This window comes from Cetorhinus maximus, chromosome 14 (genome assembly GCF_964194155.1).
Source record: "Cetorhinus maximus chromosome 14, sCetMax3.hap1.1, whole genome shotgun sequence".
Taxonomy (NCBI): Eukaryota; Metazoa; Chordata; class Chondrichthyes; order Lamniformes; family Cetorhinidae; genus Cetorhinus; species Cetorhinus maximus.
In genome coordinates, this window is record NC_135892.1 from 97457367 (window position 1) to 97479147 (window position 21781).

At 42.0% G+C, this 21781-nt stretch overlaps 1 protein-coding gene across 1 annotated transcript in view; it reads left to right on the plus strand.

Moving 5' to 3' along the window:
- mtr (5-methyltetrahydrofolate-homocysteine methyltransferase) overlaps positions 1-17743 on the plus strand; it is an 86253-nt gene extending 68510 nt beyond the window's left edge. Inside the window, exons 26-33 of the mRNA XM_078557283.1 lie at positions 188-286; positions 693-768; positions 4259-4414; positions 4747-4943; positions 6635-6835; positions 10266-10458; positions 10820-10932; positions 13497-17743. Of these exons, the coding sequence (XP_078413409.1) occupies positions 188-286; positions 693-768; positions 4259-4414; positions 4747-4943; positions 6635-6835; positions 10266-10458; positions 10820-10932; positions 13497-13583 (1122 nt within the window). The 3' untranslated portion in view covers positions 13584-17743. The remainder of the gene's footprint in view (positions 1-187; positions 287-692; positions 769-4258; positions 4415-4746; positions 4944-6634; positions 6836-10265; positions 10459-10819; positions 10933-13496) is intronic.
- Positions 17744-21781: the final 4038 nt, after the last annotated feature.

A 21781-nucleotide genomic window follows, 5' to 3' on the forward strand; every position in this document is an offset into this window, starting at 1 on the left:
GAAACTCCCGCAGCGGGTCCCGCCATGATGGGGCCGGAAAATCCAGGCCATTGACATGTAAAATATAATTTCATTGTTTCTGAGCTTGTATCTCATGCAGTCATTTTTATGCTGCGTTGAACATTAATGTTTCAACAGTTTTTAACTTGGAGTGTGTCTCATTATTCTGTTGTTTTTTCAATCGTAGTGCTCTCAACTTTTAGATGATGACTTGAAAGATGACTACTTTGAGGAAGTAACTGAAGAATATGAAGAGATCCGACAGGATTATTATGACTTTTTAATGGTCAGTTTAGAAAGTGATTTGTACATCAAATACTTGAAACATAATAGTTTCTCTTTTTCTGAGGGGAAGGAGTGTTTTCTGTGAATGAGAATAGGTCTGGATTGAATGGTACAGATATGAGGATGGATAAATACTTTGGAATTTGGCTAGTGAAAAAAATAAATATTTATGAGAAACTTTCTCTCGGGTGATTTAAATAGCCATGTTAGAGCAATTTACACATGGTTTGAGGAAGGAGTGAGCTAATGGACCAATTATTCTATTCTCGCTCCATTCACATAATGTTATATTTGCAAGGGTTTGGACAATCCTGACCTCTTTGCAATTATTGCTGGGGAGGCGATCAGATATGTTTAATGAGTGTCACAGATGATTGTTCATTAATCAGAAATGTTACTGTTTGCAGGACAGAAAATATTTAACGTTAGAGCAAGCCAGGATTAGAGGATTTCATATAGATTGGCTCTCCCATCCTAAACCAGGTCAGTACTAACAAAAGTTGTCTATTTAATAACATTCTTCTTGTCACAGATAGATTTGAGTCAGTACTGTAGAAATTATTTTCAGAGGTATTTTTAATGTGAATTTTAATTTATATTTGTTTACATCTCTTTGCATCATTTCTAACTTTAAGAAAAGACACAAGACCTTTTTTTCCAGAATTGTACCATTTGGAACCATGTAGATATCTTCCAGGTTAAATTGGTCCTTTCGTTTTCTATTTTTCTAATATAGTTTGGTTCAGTAAAGGAAGTACCTGTGAACAGCACATCTTCTTGAGAATGTAAAAGTGCCTGTCACAGAGGAGGGCTAAGGAATATTGAGATTGTAATGGATCTGTTTGATCCACATAGGAGTTTGGAAGACAATATGGAGAGTTACCAGTAATTGAGATCTTCTGCATGAAATGCATGGACCTGATGATCCAAATGTCCTGTTCTTATTCTGAGCTATGTTTTTATGGGTGAAAGTTCAAGTGTGTACCACTCCCGTGCAGCTTGATGATTAGTTCATCATTAAGGTTGCAAGAGAAGAGTTAACTGCAGCACAGTGATTCACAGTCTGGTTACTGTTTCATTGCTACAAATTGGCACTATATATTTGTGAAGTTATTGCTTCTGCTAAAATAATCTGGATGTTTCAAAAGATTGCCATGCCGTCAGATTGCCATTCCACTCTTAATTTTCTGCGCCATGCCAGAGCTCTACATTTCTGGCCGAGAGTCCTGATTCTGGCTTCTCCAGAAATGTGGAGCATACCTGAAATGGAACTGTCTCTTTGTAGTGCTGGATCAAGGGAAGGCAAACCACGTCCCTGTTTAATGACACTAGCTGCCATATTCTGGTAAGTAAAGAGTTTAAATACCCCAAACTTTTTTGAAAAGCTATGGAGAGCAGGTAAGGAGGTAGGGTAGCAGATAGCTAGGGTGGCAGCTGGGTAGTTTGGCAGGTGGGCAGGGTGTACGAGTGGGTAGATGGGTTGGGGTGGTCAGCTCAGGAGGAGGTGTCAGGTTGGATGCTAGTCAGGTGAGGTTACCTCGGGTCAGGGGGTAGTCAAGTGGTGGGGGCTAGTCAGGGCAGGTCAGGAGTGTCGGGTGATGGGAGTGAGTCAGGTTGGGTCAGGAGGGTCAGTGGGGGAGTCAGGTAGTGCAGGCTAGATAGGAGGGTTAGGGGCTAGTCAGGTCAGGGGGAGTTGGGTGTTGGGAACTAGTCAGGTCAGGAGGGTCGGAGGGGAGAAGTCGGGTGGTGGGAGTTAGTCAGGTTGGGTCGGTGGTCGGGGGATAGTGGTAGTTGGGGGTGTCAAGGGGGGGAGGTTTTGGTGGGAGGAGTTAGTCAGGTCAGGAGGGTCGGGTCGTGAGAGTCAGGTTGGGTCAGGGGAGTCAGGGGGTTTCGTAGTTGTCAGTGTGAGCGATTGGGGGGTCAGTTGTATAGTTACCCAGGAGTTAGACTAGGATTTTCCTATCTAACATTTCCTGGGTAACTATTCAGTTAAGTAAGTTGGAACCGTCCAATGTCTCCGACTCTAACTCAGAGTTGGAGACTTTTTTTTGGAGAGTGTGGGTGTGGGAAACTGCCCATTGGAAGTTCCCAGGCAAATCCCACGGAACCAGTGCATTGGGACTTCTGAGGGTCGCTTAGTGCATCTTCCAGCGTACATCCAGTCTCTGACTATCCAGAAATTAGAAGATCTGGGCTAATGTTATAATAGAGGGTGGTAGCCACAGTATGATCCAATGTATAGGCGCCTAAAGTTAAAATATCAGGCTAATAATGAAAATCTAAAGTTTCAAAGGGAAGACTTCTCTCAGTCGGCCCAGTTAATTTAGGGCTAGTGGGAGATGAACAGACAGCGCTGTTGGTACCAGACGTCTGAAATATTTTGTCAGTTAGAATAAACATTGGAATTTTTGGTGGTGCAGTTTTTTGGTTCTCTAATACAGCAACTGCATTCTCATCAGCTCAGTCTGTGAAAGGCACCACAGGAACCCAGAGATACCTCACCAAGAGGCAGGAGAAATTAATGGAAGAGTTGTTCTGGGACACAGGCAATGTGTTGTAACCAATACAGTCCACCACAGCTGGGAGTAATACAGGGAAAACAAAGAAAGTACCACACTAAAATTGCCCCTATTTTGTGTATCAGTGTCTATAATTTGAAAGAGCTTTGAAAGACACTGCTAAAATAATTTTGTGGAATTTGTGTTGTGGGAGCAATGCAAATAAAGTTGCAAGTTCTTTTGCTCTGTCTCACTTTCTTTCCTGGCTGTCTTCAAATATTGTTTTCCATTTTGTGTATCAGAACTTTTACTGCCCTCATTTTTATTTTAATTATTAAAAATGACTCCTTGGACTGAATCATATGAGACACTGGATCCCCCCGCCAGCCTCCAGCTTCCAGCTAAAAAGTCAGGAGGGAGCCTGCCGAGAGGAACATTGATTGTTCCTTAGTCATTTAACAGCCAGTTGGCTGTTAGTAGACTGGAGGTGCGATATTTGCACCTCAGGGACAGGAAGTCCCACCTCAAAGAGCTACCAGCAAATCAGAGGCCAGCAGCGCTTAAGGCGTGTGATGCTAGATCAGTAGGGATATAGTTTGTGGTCTTATCATGTGCTAGACTGCCTGGCCTCAGAGAGGGAGCTGGGGTTTGAGAGTCCATGGTGGGAGAGCAAACTGCCTACAGCCCACACAAGGAAACCTGCCGGATTGGTCATTTGACATGGCCCTCTCTCTCTCTGCGTGTTAAGTTCCGGCAATGGCAGCATAAGGCCCTTAAGTGAGCATTAACTGACCCACTGAAGGGCACGCCACCTGACCACTGCCACCGCTGGTATAATTGTGGGGGAAGGGGTGAGTGGGAAGGTGGCAGGCACACCGCCCGCTGGATTTAACAAGACATTCACCTTCAAACCCGCCAGCGGAGGAGCGTTACATCCAGTCATCCAGTCCCTCTTTTCCATTCCTGCGCACAATTAACCAATTTGAGTTATGGCACTCCTTTGTCAGTGCCCCTCTAATTGGCTATCAAGAGGCCTAAAAGGACACTGATTTTGGATTTTCCTGCCGTCTTGATGGTAAAAGGCTGCATTTCTCCAACCTCTCCTTTGACATTCCGTTTTTCTGCCTCTGCCCTCTGGTCCCATGACTAAAGCCAAGATTTGAAGCTGTCTGGGCATTCACAAAGGATTTGGCATCCTCTCTCTCTCTGTCGCCCTGCTGACCAATCACTTGTGAGTATAAAACAAGGCTGTTGTGCAGTTTTGATATGGTTACACAGACATAGCCGATTTAGGGTGGCTTAACATAATTAAACTGGATAAATGAGTTTGACTGTAGCAGCTACTATGATGTGAATGATCTTGACAGTACTGACATGAAGGGCAACTAGTATATTGGAAAAAAATAATTTTTAAAAATCTTAGCATAAGTTCAATGCACTTTTAAAGTGATCAAAACTATCTCCTTCTTTTACAGTGAAGCCAACTTTTATTGGGACACAATCCTTTCCAGCTTATGACCTGCAGAGACTGATAAGCTACATTGATTGGAAACCTTTCTTTGATGTTTGGCAGCTGAAGGGAAAATACCCAAATCGTGGATATCCCAGAATCTTTAAAGACAAGACAGTAGGTTAGTGCCAATAAAATTACCTTTCCAAATTAATAAAGACTTCATGTTAAAATTCCTTTCTATTATTTTCTTTACCTTTAGCTGCCATTACTCTTTTATGATTGTAATGTTATGATGCCATCGACAGAGTTTGCAATTTGAAGACATTGCTGCCCGAATCTTCTTATGAAAGGTAGCTTTCATCTGTTTTTTTGTTGCACCCATTGGCCACATCAAGCAGTCTCAAGGGTAGGCCAGAAGTTGCCATGCATTGACTAGAGAACGGGTAATATTTATGCACTATCTCAACATCCTACCCTCATAATAGGCATAACCTGTTAATTAACCTGCAGGTGAAGAAGCCAAGAAGGTTTTTCAAGATGCACAGAATATGCTGCACACGCTGATTGAAGAGAAGAGATTAACGGCCAGAGGAATTATAGGTTTCTGGCCAGCTCAAAGTGTTGGGGATGACATACACTTGTTTGCAGAGGATGCTTTGCCCCACACTGGTGAACCAGTGGCTAAGTTTTATGGTTTACGGCAACAGGTACGACATTTTCTTGTCAGTTAAAAATATTCAGTTTCTCGGTTGGCAAATGCACTGCCTAGTGTAGTACCGATGCATGCTAACCAGGTAAATCTTGGATATGATCCCTTGCCTGTCCTCTTTTAGCTAACCTGGGTCATTGGTTAGGAAAGAAAAAAATCAGAAATGGGCTCCCACCTAATCATTGTCCAGTGATACCTGTTGTTAACACAAGAACATAAGAAATAGCAGCAAGAGTAGATCATTTAGCTCCTTGAGCTTGTTCTGCCATTCAGTACATTCATGGCTGATCTTCTACCTCAACTCCACTTTCCTGTCCAAATAAAACATGTGAGGACATGATTGAACTCAGTTCTGCTCCCCTCTGCAGTTGAATAGACTGACAGCACACACTGTCTAGACTTACTATTAATGGCATTTGGATGAATGGTATTTGCAAGACACCCACATCCCAGCAAGATTACAGAATTTTCAGAGGTGGAAAAATTGGCAACAAAAAAGTGATTAGCTGGTATATTACTCATTCCATATAATTTTGGGCTAAAAGTTCTATTCAAGGTTCTAACATATTTGGATTTTTAAACCCTAGCAACGGTATATATTATTATGCTCCCCAGAACAGTTGACTTCTACATGACCAGTTTACTTCTCTGTGGGTTTCCCCATATCATGCTGCATTTCCTGGAGTTTTGTTGGGGGGGCGGGGGGGCAGTGTGGTGTTTGGTGGGGAAGGGCATGCAGCAGATTCTTCCCCACACTGAGCAGTGGAGCTAAAACATTGGCTGCTGAGAGGGCGAGAATAGGCTCTGGTTACATCTTGATGGATTTCTTTATTGATCATTAGTTAGCATGATAGCATGTTGTCAGGGCACCTGTACTAAGGATAGATTCTTATTGTTGGAGACTCTTCTGGAATGAACTGGAGAGCTGAGGGAGTGAATTCACACAGAGCATTGATGTACTGCCATCTCTTTGATTTCAAAGTAGAAAAAGAAACTTAAAGAGTGATTGCAATTTAACAAACATAGGGGAGGCGGTGGCATAGTGGTAGTATCACTGGATTAGTATTCCAGAGACTCAGGGTAATGTTCTGAGGACCTGGGTTCAAATCCCACCATGGAAGATGGTGAAATATGAATCCAGTAAAAACATGGAATTGTAAGTCTGATGGAATTATAAGTCTCATGAAACCATTGGCAATTGTCGCAAAAACCCATCTGGTTCACTAATCTACTTTAGGGAAGGAAGTCTGCTGTCCTTACCTGGTCTGGCCTACATACGACTATAATGTAGTTGACTCTTAAACATGCCCTCTAAACAAGGGCAATTAGGGATGGGCAATAAATGCTGGCCTAGCCAGCAACGCCCACGTCCCACGAATAAAAAAAAACTTGCAAGTACAAAGCATTAAACATAAAAGAGTAGATTTTGGGGGTTTTTTGCATTACTCAAGCAGAAGTAACAGTAAATTACATGAACATTGCATTGCCAGCGTCACATTGCTTCCAGTAGTGGGTGCATGCATAGTTCTCAGTGCATCCTGTATGTGTGTAAATGATTATTCTGTCTAGTGCCATAATTGTTGAAGGTATAATTGTGCTCTTCCTTGTCGGGAAATATCCCTGTGAGCCATCAGCATGATTTTGTCAATTGCCAGTAAATGCAATTGTTTCAACTTCCATGTTTTCCAGGTGGACAAGGACTCCATTAGTATGGATAAGTACTGCTGCATCTCCGACTTCATAGCACCAAGTGACTCTGGCGTGCTGGATTATATCGGCGTGTTTGCAGTGGCATGCTTTGGTGCTGAGTTGCTGAGCAAACAGTACGAGGAGGAGGGTGATGACTACAGCAGCATAATGGTTAAAGCCTTGGCAGACAGGCTAGCTGAAGTGAGGCTGATATTCGTTAACCAAATATTTAACCAGAGTTTGCAGTCCAATTTACAAATTTAATGAAAACTAACACTTTCATGTTGGATAATTTGTATTTGAGAAGCTGTGTTGTGACTTCAACAATAAGAGTTGGCCATCCTTGAAAGGTTAAGTTGCATACATTTTTAAGTTTTTCATCTTAGGTTTGATCCTAACTCATTGTCTGGCTGTAAGAGAAATCCCGTTAAAGATGGGTATGGGTAATAGCTGAATTTGTGCTGTCAAAGAAGAGAATTTCAAAATGCAGAGAAAGATTTACAAACTTACTCTATTCTGTAGGCCGTCAGTAATTAATGGGGAGAATTTTCTTCCCGTCGGGGGGGTTGTGCGCCAGAGGGCGCTCAGCCAATCAGTGCCCCCGATCGGCTGGACACTGCCATTTTACGTGGGCAAGCCAATTAAGGCCCACCCAGCATGACGCGCGCCTGGAAGCGCTGAGCGCTCCCTGTGCGGGCGGGGGTGGGCTGCCTGAGTCCGGGAGAAATCAGCGCAGAAATCTCCCTGCCTCAGGGGGATTAGTTGAAGTTCTGAAAATTTTAATAATGAAAAAAAAATTAAGACATGTCCCCTCATGTGAAAGTGTCACATGAGCTGGGACATGTCCATGAATGTTATTAAAAATTTTCATAAAACTTTAAATACCTTCATGAATCCTCATCCCGCCCATGGATGAGGTTCCATGATAAATACGAAGGCCGCCTGGACTCTTCGCCTGCCCGCTAACCTTAAGGTTGGCCGGGCAGCTCCATTAAGTGTTTTAATTGATATTTAAATGGCCTTAATAGGTCTTTGACAGTTCGGCGGGCGGGCTGCCAACTCGGGTACGCGCCCACCGAACTGAAAATCTGAATGATGCGCGGTGACATCGGGACTCACGCCCAATGTCACCACGCGTCATTTTATGCGTCAGCGAGCGGGCCCTGCCCCCACCCGCTGACCCGAAAATTCTAGCCAATGTGTTTTTGGCCCACAATAACCATCTCACTGACACCCAGTTTGGGGTCTGCCAGGGCAATTCAGCTCCTGACCTCATTACAGCCTTAGTTCACACATGGACAAAGAGCTGAACTCCCAAGGTGATGTGAGAGTGACTGCCCTTGACATCAAGGCTGCATTTCAACGAGTGTGGCATCAAGGAGCCCTAGCAAAACTGGAGTCAATAGCAATCAAAGGGGAAAACTCTCCAATGGTTGGAGTCATGCAGAGCACAAAGGAAAATGGTTGTTGTTGTTGGCGGTCAGTCATCTCAGCTCCAGGACGTCACTGCAGGAGTTCCACAGGGTAGTGTCCTCGGCTCACCCACCTTCAGCTGCTTCATCAATGACCTTCCATCATAAGATCAGAACTGGGAATGTTCACTGATGATGGCACAATGTTCAGCACCATTCGCGACCCCTCAGATACTGAAGTAGTCAATGTCCAAATGCAGCAAGACCTGGACAATATCCAGGCTTGGGCTGACAAGTAACATTCATACCACACAAGTGTCAGGCAATGACCATCTCTAACAAGAGAGAATCTAACCATTGCCCCTTGACGTTCAATTACCTACACTGAATCCCCCACTATCAACATCCTGGAGGTTACCATTGACCACAAACCAAACTGGACTAGACATATAAATACTGTGGCTACAAGAGCAGATCAGAGGCTAGGAATCCTGCAATGAGTAACTTGCCTCCTGACTCCCCAAAGCCTGTCCGCTATCTACAAGGCACAAGTCAGGAGTTTGATGGAATACTACCCGCTTGCCTGGATGAGTGCAGCTTCCACAACACTCAAGAAACTTGACACCGTCCGGGACAAAGCAGCCCACTTGATTGGCACCACATCCACAAACATTCACTCCCTCCACCACTGATGCACAGTAGCAGCATTGTGTACCATCTACAAGATGCACTGCAGGAATTCACCAAGGCTCCTTAGACAGCACCTTCCAATCCCACAACCACTACCATCTAGAAGGGCAAGGGCAGCAGACAGATGGGAACACCACCACCTGGAAGTTTCCCTCCAAGTCATTCACCATCCTGACTTGGAAATATATCGCCGTTCCTTCACTGTTGCTGGGTCAAGATCCTGAAACTCCCTCCTTAACAGTACTGTGGGTGTACCTACACCACATGGACTGCAGCGATTCAAGAAGGCAGCCCTCCCCACCTTCTTGAGGGCAACTAGGAATGGGCAATAAATGCTGGCCCAGCCAGTGAAGCCCACATCCCATGAATGAATTAAAAAAAGTATGTGAAACAGATTATTGGCATGGGTACTGAAACAAAAAAAAACCCGAATGAGTTTCAAAAAAGCAATTTACTGCTTCTGGTCAACTAATGGGATCCAAGATTATTGGAAATGCCCCATAGGAACATGGACAGGGGAACTAGATGGACCGAGGATCTTCTACCTGAAGTCACTGTCACCATGTAACGAGTGGTTTATTCTGAACAAACCACCAACATGTGTTCTGTTTATACAAATTAATTTTAGTCTTGAAAGGCATAAATTAAAATTCAACTTCGTTTTTCAGTGATTTACTAAGAAGTTGCAGGATAATGCGCATGGTGATATTTTACAACTTTTCCAAAATCAACAGGTAATGTTAAGGGAAAAATATAACTTTTTTAAACAAAATGTCCTCTCATGAAAATCATTTGACAAAGTATTTTTAGTTACAATCACATGATACACTAAGTCATATTGAAATGTGTTGTTAAAATACTGGCACACAAACACCATCATGACATAACTCACAAGACATGAAGATCATGGCCCTTTAGAAAGAAAGTTTTGTGAGTTGCAGCATGACTGTATTAAAATAATAAGCAAACCCATTGGGACCAGATAACTTACAAAAATTTAAATCATTCCTTCTCCAATTATCTTTTCCTCCTGAGGCTGGATGAATTTTAGCAGGAAGACCTGAACAATGTTCAGGCTTGAGCTGATAAGTGACAAGTAACATTCGTGCCACACAAGTACCAGGGCAATGACCATCTCCAACAGGAGAGAATCTAACCATCTCCCCTTGACATTCAATGGCATTACCATCACTGAATACCCCACAATCAAAGTCCTGGAGGTTGCCATTACCCAGAATCTTACTGGACCAGCCATATAAATACTGTGGTTACAAATGATGTGTAAATAATAAGTGAGATGTGGCTTTAAGTGCATATTACAGACAGGTTGATGTTCAGATGGGAGGACAAAACGTTGAAGTAGAATTTGTTGCTTTGCTGAATTGTTAGGTTGCTCAGTGTTGTATGTGACAAAGGTGTAGACAAAATACCATTCAATTTAATCAATTCCTGATGAACAGTTTGACTTGCTGCTTGGACACTGTAAAATATGTTGCAGAGATTTTTAATTTTCTTTTCATACTTTGAAGGCCTTTGCAGAAGAGATGCATGCAAGAGTCCGTAAGGAATTTTGGGGCTACTCCCCTGATGAGAGCCTTGATGCTGCCGACATTCATAGAATCAAATACGTGGGAATTCGTCCAGCTCCAGGTTACCCAACCCAACCTGATCACACTGAAAAAATAACAATGTGGAAACTGGCTAATATTGAAGAGGATACAGGTAATAAATAGAGAGTCTTCATTTGGTATGTTGTTCAGCAGGAATTGAAGTGAGGGTTTATGAATTGTTAGAACAGAACAGCAGTTATGTTACAATTTTGACTTTTCAGTTGTTAACACTGTGCTTATTCCTCCTTGCTCAGTTTGAACTTCTGGCTGAAGTTGCAGCAATGCATATTTATCTGAACCAATTTAGTATCCTTAACTGGATCAGATAAATAGAACTATGCCATGTTCTTAAATTATTTGAGAGAATTTGTGCACTTTCATCTTTAAATTCAATAAATGGTGGTGATTTAATATTTAATTGTCACGCCTCATGGACATCAGACTGAAGAGGTATCTCTTTACTTTCTACACAGGAATTGCATTGACCGAATCCTTGGCTATGACTCCAGCGGCTGCAGTCTCCGGACTTTACTTCTCCAGTCCACAATCTATGTATTTTGCTGTTGGTAAAATTACTAAGGAACAGGTTGGTGGTTAACTTATGAAGCATTTGGTTCCAGGAAATGTATTTAATAGGCTAAATCTGCTTAATCTGTGGAAATTGGTGGGCAAAGCACACTAAACTTGGAACACCTCCTTCAATTTTTTGGGGCTATTTAGCAAAGTTATATATAAATTATATATAAATATAACTGAACCTCTTCCACTCTAACATTTGTAAAGGCTTCCTCCTAAATCATTTCTACTTGAGCATGTTCAAGACTGACACATCAGTGCAACATGGAGGGAGTGCTTCACTGTCACAAGTGATGTTTTTCAGATGAGATGTTAAACCTGAAGCTCATCCATTACTTTAACGGCAGACACAAATACCCCATACACTTTTGAAGAGTATGGGATTCACCTAGTGTTCTGGTCAACATTTGTGCTTCAACCAATATTATTAAAACAGATTGTCTGACCGTGATCCCATTGGTGTTTGTGGATCCTTACTATACATAAATTAGCTGCCACATTTCTCTACATTACAACACTGACTACATTTCAAAAGTACAGTATTGGACATTAATTTGAAAGAAGCACATTGCATATATATATATATACATAGCATCTTACATCTCTGAGGTCATTCTAAGGCGCTTTGTATTCAATTAGTTAGTTTAAAATTATGTAGGGAAGTCGAGCAGGCATTTAATCATATAAGGATTTCACAACAAAGCAGCGATGAATGGCTAGTTAATCTGTTTCAGTGATGTTGGTGAAGGAAAGAATGTTGTTCAGGACACTCGAAGGCACTGTGCTTCTTTTGAGAAGTACCATGGGATCTTAGCATTCATCCGAATAGGGAGGCGGGATCTTTGTTTAATGTCAGTGTTCAAAATACAACAGTCCCAACAATGAAGCACTCTCTCTAAGCACTGCAGTGAAGTGTCAGCCAAACAGGTGTTCAAGTGTTAAAGGGGGGCTTAAACTTATGATTTATGACAGGGGCAATAAGGTTTCGGTGTTTTAATACAGCAGGGTACCCGTCAATGTGGATTTTGGGGTTGAATTTTCTAATGCATTCTGACTGGGACAGCACTGAGCAGATCTAAATTCTCTGAATAGGTGCCACAGAGGAAGAACTAAGTGATGAGCTGTCTGAGGAACTTTTACTAAGCTAGATAAAGAAAGAGCAGGCAGTACAGGAAAGGATGCTGCTTGTTATTATTTTGGCCTTGGTGCACTATGAGGGAAGGAGAAGTGAGTGAATTGGGTAAAACCTACATACAAATGGGGAGGGAAAATAAAAAATATAGAAAATCAACATTTAGAAAAAAATAAAATCTATAGTGATAGGGCGTAAGAATCCTGTTCTTGAGCTATCCTAGGTTATTGCAAGTTCCTCAGTGAATCATTTGAGTAGTTGAGACATGCAGACCATACTGCTGCGAGTGTGTTTGTTGTTGCCTGATGCAGTTCAAACCCAGTTTTGATGGTCCCTACAACTGAATAGTCTTCTAATACCAGCCATCGAGGCTCACACATCAATAATCGTCATTGGGGTAAGTTATCATCCTTCAGAAGAGAAAATTGGGAAGGATGTAAAAAAATTATTTTAATGCTGCTGCCATTTAACATATCCCATTTAACACATCTATAATAAAGGTAACTAAGAAAGTTAGCCAAAGAAAGGATTTGCATGGGCAGGATTTTCCCCCCATCGGGGGGCGAAGTTGAAGAGCAGGCGCACGGAGTGGGGGGGCGTGCCGCCATTTTAAGTGGGCGGGCCAATTAAGGCCCGCCCAGCGTGACGTCCGCATGGAAGCACTGTGCACTTCCTTCGGGCGGGGGGGAATCCCTAAACCCGAAAGTGTGCTCTTTCGCGCAAGCACAAGAAAGACCGCACTCGTCTCCCTGAGGCTAAGTGCTGCCTCAGGGAGATTGTCTCTACTGTACAAATTATTAAAAATAGAAAAAAAAAATCCCTGACTTGTCCCCTCTTATGATTTAATTGAATTTTTAAAAACCTACATGAAACTTCATCCCGCCCATGGATGAGGTTTCATGCTTTTTCTGAAGCCCGCCAGGGCTCCCAGCCTGCCCTTAAGGTTGGACGGGCTGGTCCATTAATTACTTCAATGATTCTGTCAATGGCCTCAATTGGCCATTGACAGATGGGCAGGCGCACAGCTGATTTTGCTGCGCCCCTGCCTACCTGAAAATTTAAATGGGACGGGGTGACGTCAGGAGTTCCGCCCGACGTCACCACGTGTCATTTTATGCATCGGCCAGCGGGCTTACCAATGGGAAAATCCAATCCTGCCCCATGAAACTATTATGGCAAACTTAATGTTTGCCATATTATATTCTGTCTGACAAATGCAACAGTTTGTGTTTTAAATTTGTCTCATTTTATATCTAGGGAATTTTTTGACTAAATATATACTTAATGCAGAATCACATTATGAAGCAGATTTTTTGAATGCACTTGTACAAGTATGCAATATTTGAACATGCAGATCAATATCTAAATCTGACCTGTATTTGTGTTGATGTGATGGATTGTTGGAACTTTGCAATTCATATGAATGTGATGTTGATTTACAGGTTGAAGATTATGCAGCCAGAAAACAGATGAGAACAGAAGATGTTGAGAAATGGCTGGGACCCATTTTAGGATACGATACTGATTGATAACTCATAAGACAAATCATAGTGAGACACCGTTAAATTGGTCTTACACACTGAAAACATTTTGGTCTTCCTGCATTTTTTCATATGTTATAAAAGTTATGTACTTATGCATGCAGTAAAGACTGCACTGCTGGAAAAAAAATAATCAGGATCACACCCGTGTAATGATAGTTTGGTGCTCATTGGAATTTTCACCAGCCATCTTAATACATTTTAGTAGAAATAGAATTAAGCAACACATGTTAAGAATATGCTTTTTCTCCCTTTTAAGCTCCACTCCCCTTTGGTCATGTTATTCCCAGCAGAGACAATACTTCCAGCTCCCAGGCCACTTAATTTCTGTTAGTAATGGCTTCATATTACTCAATATTAAATTCACTTGCAAACAAGGTTATAAATTATCTCCAGTTTCTGATGTCCTCAAAATTAAATCTGACTACAATTTGCGCAGATGCTGCGTAAAGCAATTAGTTTTTTAAGTTAGGAATTTTTTTTTTAGGACTGATGGTTAATAATCAGGTTTCGTGTAAAAAAAAAAAAAATTCACATCAAGGGTGGAATTGTCCCATATTTGCACTAAGTGCATTTGCAGGTGTGAAAAATGACGTTTTACCTGCCGGCCACAATGGCGGATTTTTGCGCCATATTGTCCACTTCTCGACTCATTAATTATGTAGGCAAAGGAAACACGCCCTCTTGCCGGCAGGCAGCCTCTGAATCGTCTGCCACACAGTTACCTCACCATTTCCTCACTCTGGGTGGCATTTCTAAACTGCAGCCGCGCACACAGTTCTCAATGCTTGCAGACAGGACTGCTCCAGTGAAGACGTGGTCCTGAAAGCCAAGAAAAGTTGCGACCCGTCACTGGAATGCCTTTTGGAGGCCCACTGTGATGTCCTCCACCCCCACTCTGGCCCCAGGAGGTCCAGCAATCTCACCATTTGGCTTGGGAGGTAGTGGCAGTGGTGGTCAGTGCCAATGCTGCACACAAGAGGTTGGCCATCCAGTGCAGAAAGACGATGAATGATCCCATCCGTGCCGCCCGGGTAACGCAACCATCTCATTACTCTAAACTCACACGCTCACAAGACCATCACACATTCATTGGCATCTCACACTGCTAGCTCAAGAGACATCACCACTTTCTCTCTCACACACACCCTCATCATCACTGGAGATTGCCTCTTCAGCCCTCACAATCTTCAGGCCACTTGCACAGTTCAATATGTGCCCCCGCATACACCCTGGTATACCCCCCGCTTCCCCAGTACAGCCCTCGCCCTGCAGCCTCTTCCCTTGCCTGGGGCCATGTCTCCCCCTTCCCCAAGCAAACCCTAGCCCTGCAGTTGTTGAAAAGCCTGCTTTACAGCTGGTCTGGTAGGTAGAGACCTGCTCCACTAAAAGTGATGTGGTGCTGCCTGCGAAGCCTGGTGCTGATGACTGCAAGTGATGCCCAAAGCAAGGTAGGCAAACTAACCTCGAAGTCCCAAGCGAAGTGCAGCCCACCAGGTGCATGTCGCTTATGTACAGTTGGGAAACACTTCGGGCAATCACACCGATGCGCTCAGACGATCCAGCGTGGGGGGATGATTCCGGCAAGCAGGGCTTATAATGAAATGCTAAAGTATTGAAATTAGGTTCCCGACATGCGGCGGTGGGAAACGCAGCCCGCCATTGATGGCTGGAACGGATGATCACAAACTGGTTTTACAACGGTGTTAAAACTGATTTTTGGTCTTCTTGCCATATTGTCTGCTCACACCCGCCATGACGCTTGCCGCTAGTGGGACCAGACAATTCTGCCCAGAGTCTTTGTGCTTACACAGCATTAACTTTTGTTATCGGTCAAGTACAACATGTTAAAGCACCAGTACATGGTGTCATCAAGCAGTGGGATACAGGGTCCACTGTCTTCCCTATCTTCCTTTATTCTTTCATCGGGTGTGGGCATCGCTGGCAAAGCCAGCATTTGTTGCCCCAATTACCCTTGAACTGAATGGATTTGTAGGCTAATTCAGAGCGCAGTAGTCAATCACATTGCTGTGGGCCTGGAGTCACATATAGGCTAGACCAGGGGTAAGGATGGCAGATTTCCTTCTTTAAAGGACATTAGTGAACCAGCGTCACCAGCACTGAGACTAGCTTTACAATTCCAGATTTATTAATTGATTTTAAATTCCATGAGCTGCCATAGTAGGATTTGAATCCATGTCCCTAGAGCATTAGCTTGGGCCTCTGGATTACTTGCGCAGTGACATTACTACCATGCCACCATCACCCCCTTCACTGTTGAATACATGCACATAATAGTCAGTGTCTTGTGACAGATGGGAGTGGAGCGACGGAATTATTGCCGACTCTATTGCATGGCTCAAGGTAACAAACTCAAAAACTCAAATCCATAGTAGCTCAGTTACAAAAAATGTATCAAAGATCAGAACAGTAAACAGAAGAGGGGAAAGAAGAAAGAAAATAACAAATGTAAAACTAAACTCACAAAAACAGCAACTCTTCAATTAGTTTCTAAAGTTCTCCTTTTGAGTTATGTATAACATGCAAAACCATATTCCAGATATAAAAAGTGAATTATTTTACAAAAAAATTCTAGGTGGACGATATTCTCCCATTTTCTGCAGTGATCAGCAACAAAGTACGTAATCCCATATTATCTTCTCACCAGGTCTTCTGCGACAATTGACATTAAGCAGCCACAGACTTCTATTACATTTTCCAAGTGACTAATGCTCATGTGAATTTAGGAGGATAAGACAGGACATAAGAACATGGGAACAGGAATAGACCATTTAGCCCCTCAAACCTGTTTTACCATTCAATGCTATCATTGGCTTATCTCTGACCTAACTTCATATAGCCACCTTTGTCCCTTATTCGTTACACCTTTTGCTAACAAAAAGCTATCTATCTCAGTTTTGAAAATAACAATTGATCCAGTATCAATTGCCATTTGCAGATGAGAGATCAAAACTTCTACCACCCTTTGCATAAGAATTTTTCCTAATTTCAATCCTGAGAGGTCTGGCTCTAATTTTTTGACCATGCCCCCTAATCCTAGACTCCCCAACTAATGGAAATAGTTTCCCCCAATCTACCCTTGCTCAATCCTGTTTTTACTTTATCCTATTGTTTTCCATTGGGGCTTACAGGATTGTCATGAGGTACAGACTTCTCTGTGGCTGATTTGTTTTTTTTTCTCCCTTCCCTAGCCCTGTTAGTAACTGACTGAAGTCAGTTATTCTTCTGCTAGTACTGCCCTGGCTGTGATCTGCTAGCTCAGCACAGACAAGGGACTCAAACCTTCCTGATCTGCTTAGTAGGGAACTATTTTGTCATTCACCCGCTGAGCCTCGACATAAAGGTGAAAATTCTATGCAAAACAAAACAGGGCTATTACACATTTTGCAGATTCAATATCATTGTAAAGGTAAATAAGCTAGTTTTACATTAAAGAAAATCCTATTGACCGGTGCTTAATTTATTATAAATATGTCACTGATGTGGCATCAATCATTTACTTTATTTCATTGTCCTGTGTGGATCAGGTATAAGCATGCATGTTTATTCAAATCAAGTTTTGATTGAAAGTCTGAAATGTTCCACGAAAAGAGTCCTCAGGTGCTTTCTTCTCACTGATATTGAGGGGATTCTTGATTTAATTCAGACCAGTGAAATCTCGGTGCACCTTCAGTGAGTGGATTAAACTGGTAGTTTATTGCCAGTTTCATGTAAAGCAAAGTGTTTGCTAAATTATATTTAATATAGTTGACGGTTATAATAGACTATCCAATATTGCACACCCTATGCCTTTAATCTCACTGGAGGATTGTTAAATTTATTTTACTACATTTAAAGTGCTCTTTAGAATTGTAGTAAAAGTTTAATCTTAAAGTTGTTGTTTGCAACTAATTGTATATGTAAAACATTTCTGTCAAACCTGTACATTGATCATACCTGTTTAAGTATCAATGTATATTCTCAATGAATTTTTGATTACATTTATAATTACAATACAATTTGTACATTACAATTTGTAATTATATTACGATAATTTAATTTCCTTATCTTTTCCAGACTCCATTCACTTTTAAAGGTTTTAAATACAGATTTTCATTAGGGGATTGAATAAAGTTTTGTTTAAGTAATTGTATGCTATTTTGTGTTTTTGTTAAGACTGCTGGTAGTTTTGAATCATATAAAGTGAACAATAGTCCTTGAATCAGCTCAAAGATTCAACAGAATAAGTGATTTTTAAATCTGGTAATGTGGTCCTATTCATGTTCTGGAGACTAAACTTGAGGGTGTTTTTTGTCCTGCTCAAGCAATAATGAGATCACTGAAAGTAAATCATTCTACAGTAAAGAAGAGTGTTGTAAAAGGAGAAACAGGCAGAATAGAATATAATACTGTGGCTACAAGAACAGGTCAGAGGCCAGGAATCCTGCGGCGAATAAAACCTGACTCCCCCAAAGCCTGTCCGCCATCTACAAGGCACAAGCGAGTGTAATGGAATACACTTCACTTGCCTGGATGTCTGCAGTTCTAATAACACATAAAGGTTGACACCATCCAGGACAAAGCAGCCTACTTGATTGGCACCCCATCCACAAGCATTCACTCCCTCCACCACCTATGTACAGTGATAGCAGTGTGTACCATCTACAAGATGAACTGCAGGAACTCACCAAGGCTCCTTGCACAGCACCTTCCAAACCCACGACCACTACCATCTAGAAGGACAAGAGCAGCAGACACATGGGAACACCACCACCTGGAAGTTTCCCTCCAAGCCACTCACCATCCTGACTTGGAATTATATCGCTATTCTTTCACAGTCATTGAGTCAAGACCCTGGAATTCCTTAACAGCACTGTGGGTGTACCTATATCACATGGACTGCAGCAGTTCAAGGCGGCAGCTCACCACCACCTTCTTAAGGGCAATTAGGGATGGGCAGTGAATGCTGGCCTAGCCAGCGACAACCACATCTCATGAATGAATATTTTTAAATGTGCACACGGTTATGTTAATGTAATCAAGATGGAAAAGGGCCATTTGTTACTTGTGCAATTGCCCCATGCTGTTGTCAATCATATCCAGGTTAGAACTATCCCTGTCACCTACCTCCTGGCTGAAGCAAGAGACCCGTAGTCAATTCAGAAACCCTGTCAGAAAGTCTTCTGATCTCAACAAGGAAAGCTTCAAGAGGCTCACAAACTCATTTTTTTTCAGAATATGTCAAGATCATCCCTTTTTCCAGAAACCCAATTTAATGCCTCCTTGATGGACTTGAGCCCTGTTTCACAGGCTTGTTCATTTTCTGAGAAGAGTAAAACTACGAATCGTCCAACCTCACTACCTGTTTTTCAGTTTAGGTGGGTGGTGTTCTAGCTGATGCCATCACCTCAAAGATAATGCTAATGGTTAGTTGCTAGTTGTCAATTCCTAATTTTTAAAAATCTTATAGATGCTGAATGGCTATAGATATGTAATCACTATTGTAAAACAGTTATTAATTTACCCATTTCAGAGACTGTGCCAAGACTATTTGGGAAATTAAATAAACTGGTCATTTATGGGCAAGCACTAGAAGTTTTTATTGTTATTTAAGTGTTGTTAAAATCCAATTAGTTCACTAAATATCCTTGAGGGAAGGGAGCCTGCCACCCTTACCCATTCTGGTCTACATGTCATTTCAATACATGACTGATTCATTGTCCTCTAAAATAGCATAACACATTTGTAAATGAAGTTGGTGAAAATAAAAATCAACAGACCTACAACCCAGGCATTGTCTCAGAAAAGACCGAGGTAATCTCAGCCTAGTCAAGTTCTCATTAATATCTGCGATTGCACAATTTGGGAGACCTGTTCCACAGGCTAATCAAACAATGAGCTATAATCATGTGGTATATATTTCGGCCAGGGCTTTTCCACTACCATTTCTGCACATGTCCTGTCCCACCAGCAGGATACCTGCCAGAAGTGGGCAGTGCAGTCATATATATTAAGGCATGAACTGGACTGATCCAGTTTTATGACTTTAGGTTAAACTCAAGGAAACATTTTGCTCTTTGCCTACTGTGGCCCCTCAACTGGTGAATGTATTTGTCCATGTAGAACATCACTCGGAGGAAGCAAAGGCATGGAATGTATCCTGGGTGGGGGAACTTCAATATTCACCACCTAGTGATTCAGTAGTACCACCACAGACTGTGTTGGCTGAGTCAAATAGGATATAGCTTCAAAGCTATTTGACCTCATCCTCACTAACCTGCTGGTTACAGAATTGTCTGATCTCGGTAGCATTGGTAAAAGAGAGCACTGGAGGACAGTTTAAATGAAGACTAAGTCTCACCTCCATTATGAGGACACCCTCCATCATGTATTGTGGCACTGCAAGGAGAAACCAAAGAAAACTATCCAGCAGCTGAACTCAATCCTAATGCATAGAAAAGAGGATTGGAGTTGTCAGAGTGCAGTTATCACAGCCCCAAGACATCACTGCAAGAGTTCCTCAGAGAAACATTTTTGGTCCAGCCAAATTCAGTTGCTTCACCATTGACCTACTTTACATTATAAATGGTCAGCAGTAGGGCTGTTTATGTGAAGAGTTATCAATGGAGTCAGACATGGGAATCATCAATGATGCCAGCCTATACCAGGAACTGGATAACATTCAGGCTTGAGCTGACAGTAACAGTCATGTCACTTAGGTGCCAGTTAATGACCATCTCAACAAAATACCCATTTTCCTCAGACCTTCTACAGCATTAACATTAATGAATCCCTGGTTCTTAAGATCTTGAGGATGGTTGAACTGAAGCCATATCCGCACTTTACAGAAGTAGATCTTCTAAATCTGAGAAACAACATGAGAAATGCACTGGTACATTTAATGACCCTCCAAATAGTGCAGCACATGTAATAGTTTAGACAAGTAATTTTGGGCACTACTGGATATCTCTACCACCTGAACACTGTATAGAGGATAGCGCAGCAGCGGCAACACTAAGCCAACTGTGTACATGCTGAGAAAAATGGATGTTGTGCAGTGTTACCCTAGGCCTCCATGTTCCGATAATCCTCTGAAAAATAAATTCTAAGCTCCCCCATCATCCTGACTCTACATACCTTTTTCTACTGGTTTTCAAATCAGAAACAATCTGCTATGAGGCGTTGCCTCAGCTGAGCCTAATAGCAGCAGATGCAAACTTAAACACTAAGATAAAAGCAAAATACTGCGGATGCTGGAAATCTGAAACAAAAATAAAAATAGCTGGAAAAATTCAGCAGGTCTGACAGCATCTGCGGAGAGGAATACAGTTAACGTTTCGAGTCCGCATGACTCTTCATCAGAACTGAGGGAATATAGAAATGAGGTGAAATATAAGCTAGTTGAGGGGGTGGGACAGGTAGAGCTGGGTAGAGGGCCAATGATAGGTGGAGGCAAAGGAGACATTGCCAAAGATGTCATAGACAAAAGGACAAAGGGGTGTTAACGGTGGTGATATAAGCTAAGGAATGTGCTAATGGTGACATTAAGGGTAGAAAGCAGGACGAGCAAGTACCAGATAGCTCTAGTGGGGATGGGGTGGGGGGAAGGGATCAAAATAGCCTAAAAGGTGGAGATGAAACAATGGATGGAAATACATTTAAAAATAATGGAAATAGGTGGGAAAAGAAAAATATATTTTAAAAATATAAATAATTGGAAAAAGGGGGATCGGAAAGGGGGTGGGGATGGAGGGGAGAGTAATGTTCTTCATAGGAGAGTTTCTAGTTGAAACAGCTGAATACAAAGGTTTCCTCAAAGCATTCTGCTCTTAGACCAGCTTCTGTGGCAGCAGCAAAAATGCAGATGATGGAAATGCACAGATCAATAAATACTTCTAAAAAGACAAGCAAAATTTTAACTCGCTCAGAATGAACCTGTTTTATCAATACATTAAGAGTAACAGGATAACTAAGGAAAGAGTAGGGCCCACCCATAAAAGACCAAAAAGGTAACCTATGTATAGAGGCTAAAGATGTTGGTGTGGTTCTTAATGAAAACTTTGCAATAGTCTTCACAAAAGACAAGAACGATGCAGATATTGTAGTTAAGGAAGAAGTATGTGAAATATTGGGTGTGATAAACGTAGGGAGAGAGGAAGTATTAATGGGATTAGCATCCTTGAAAT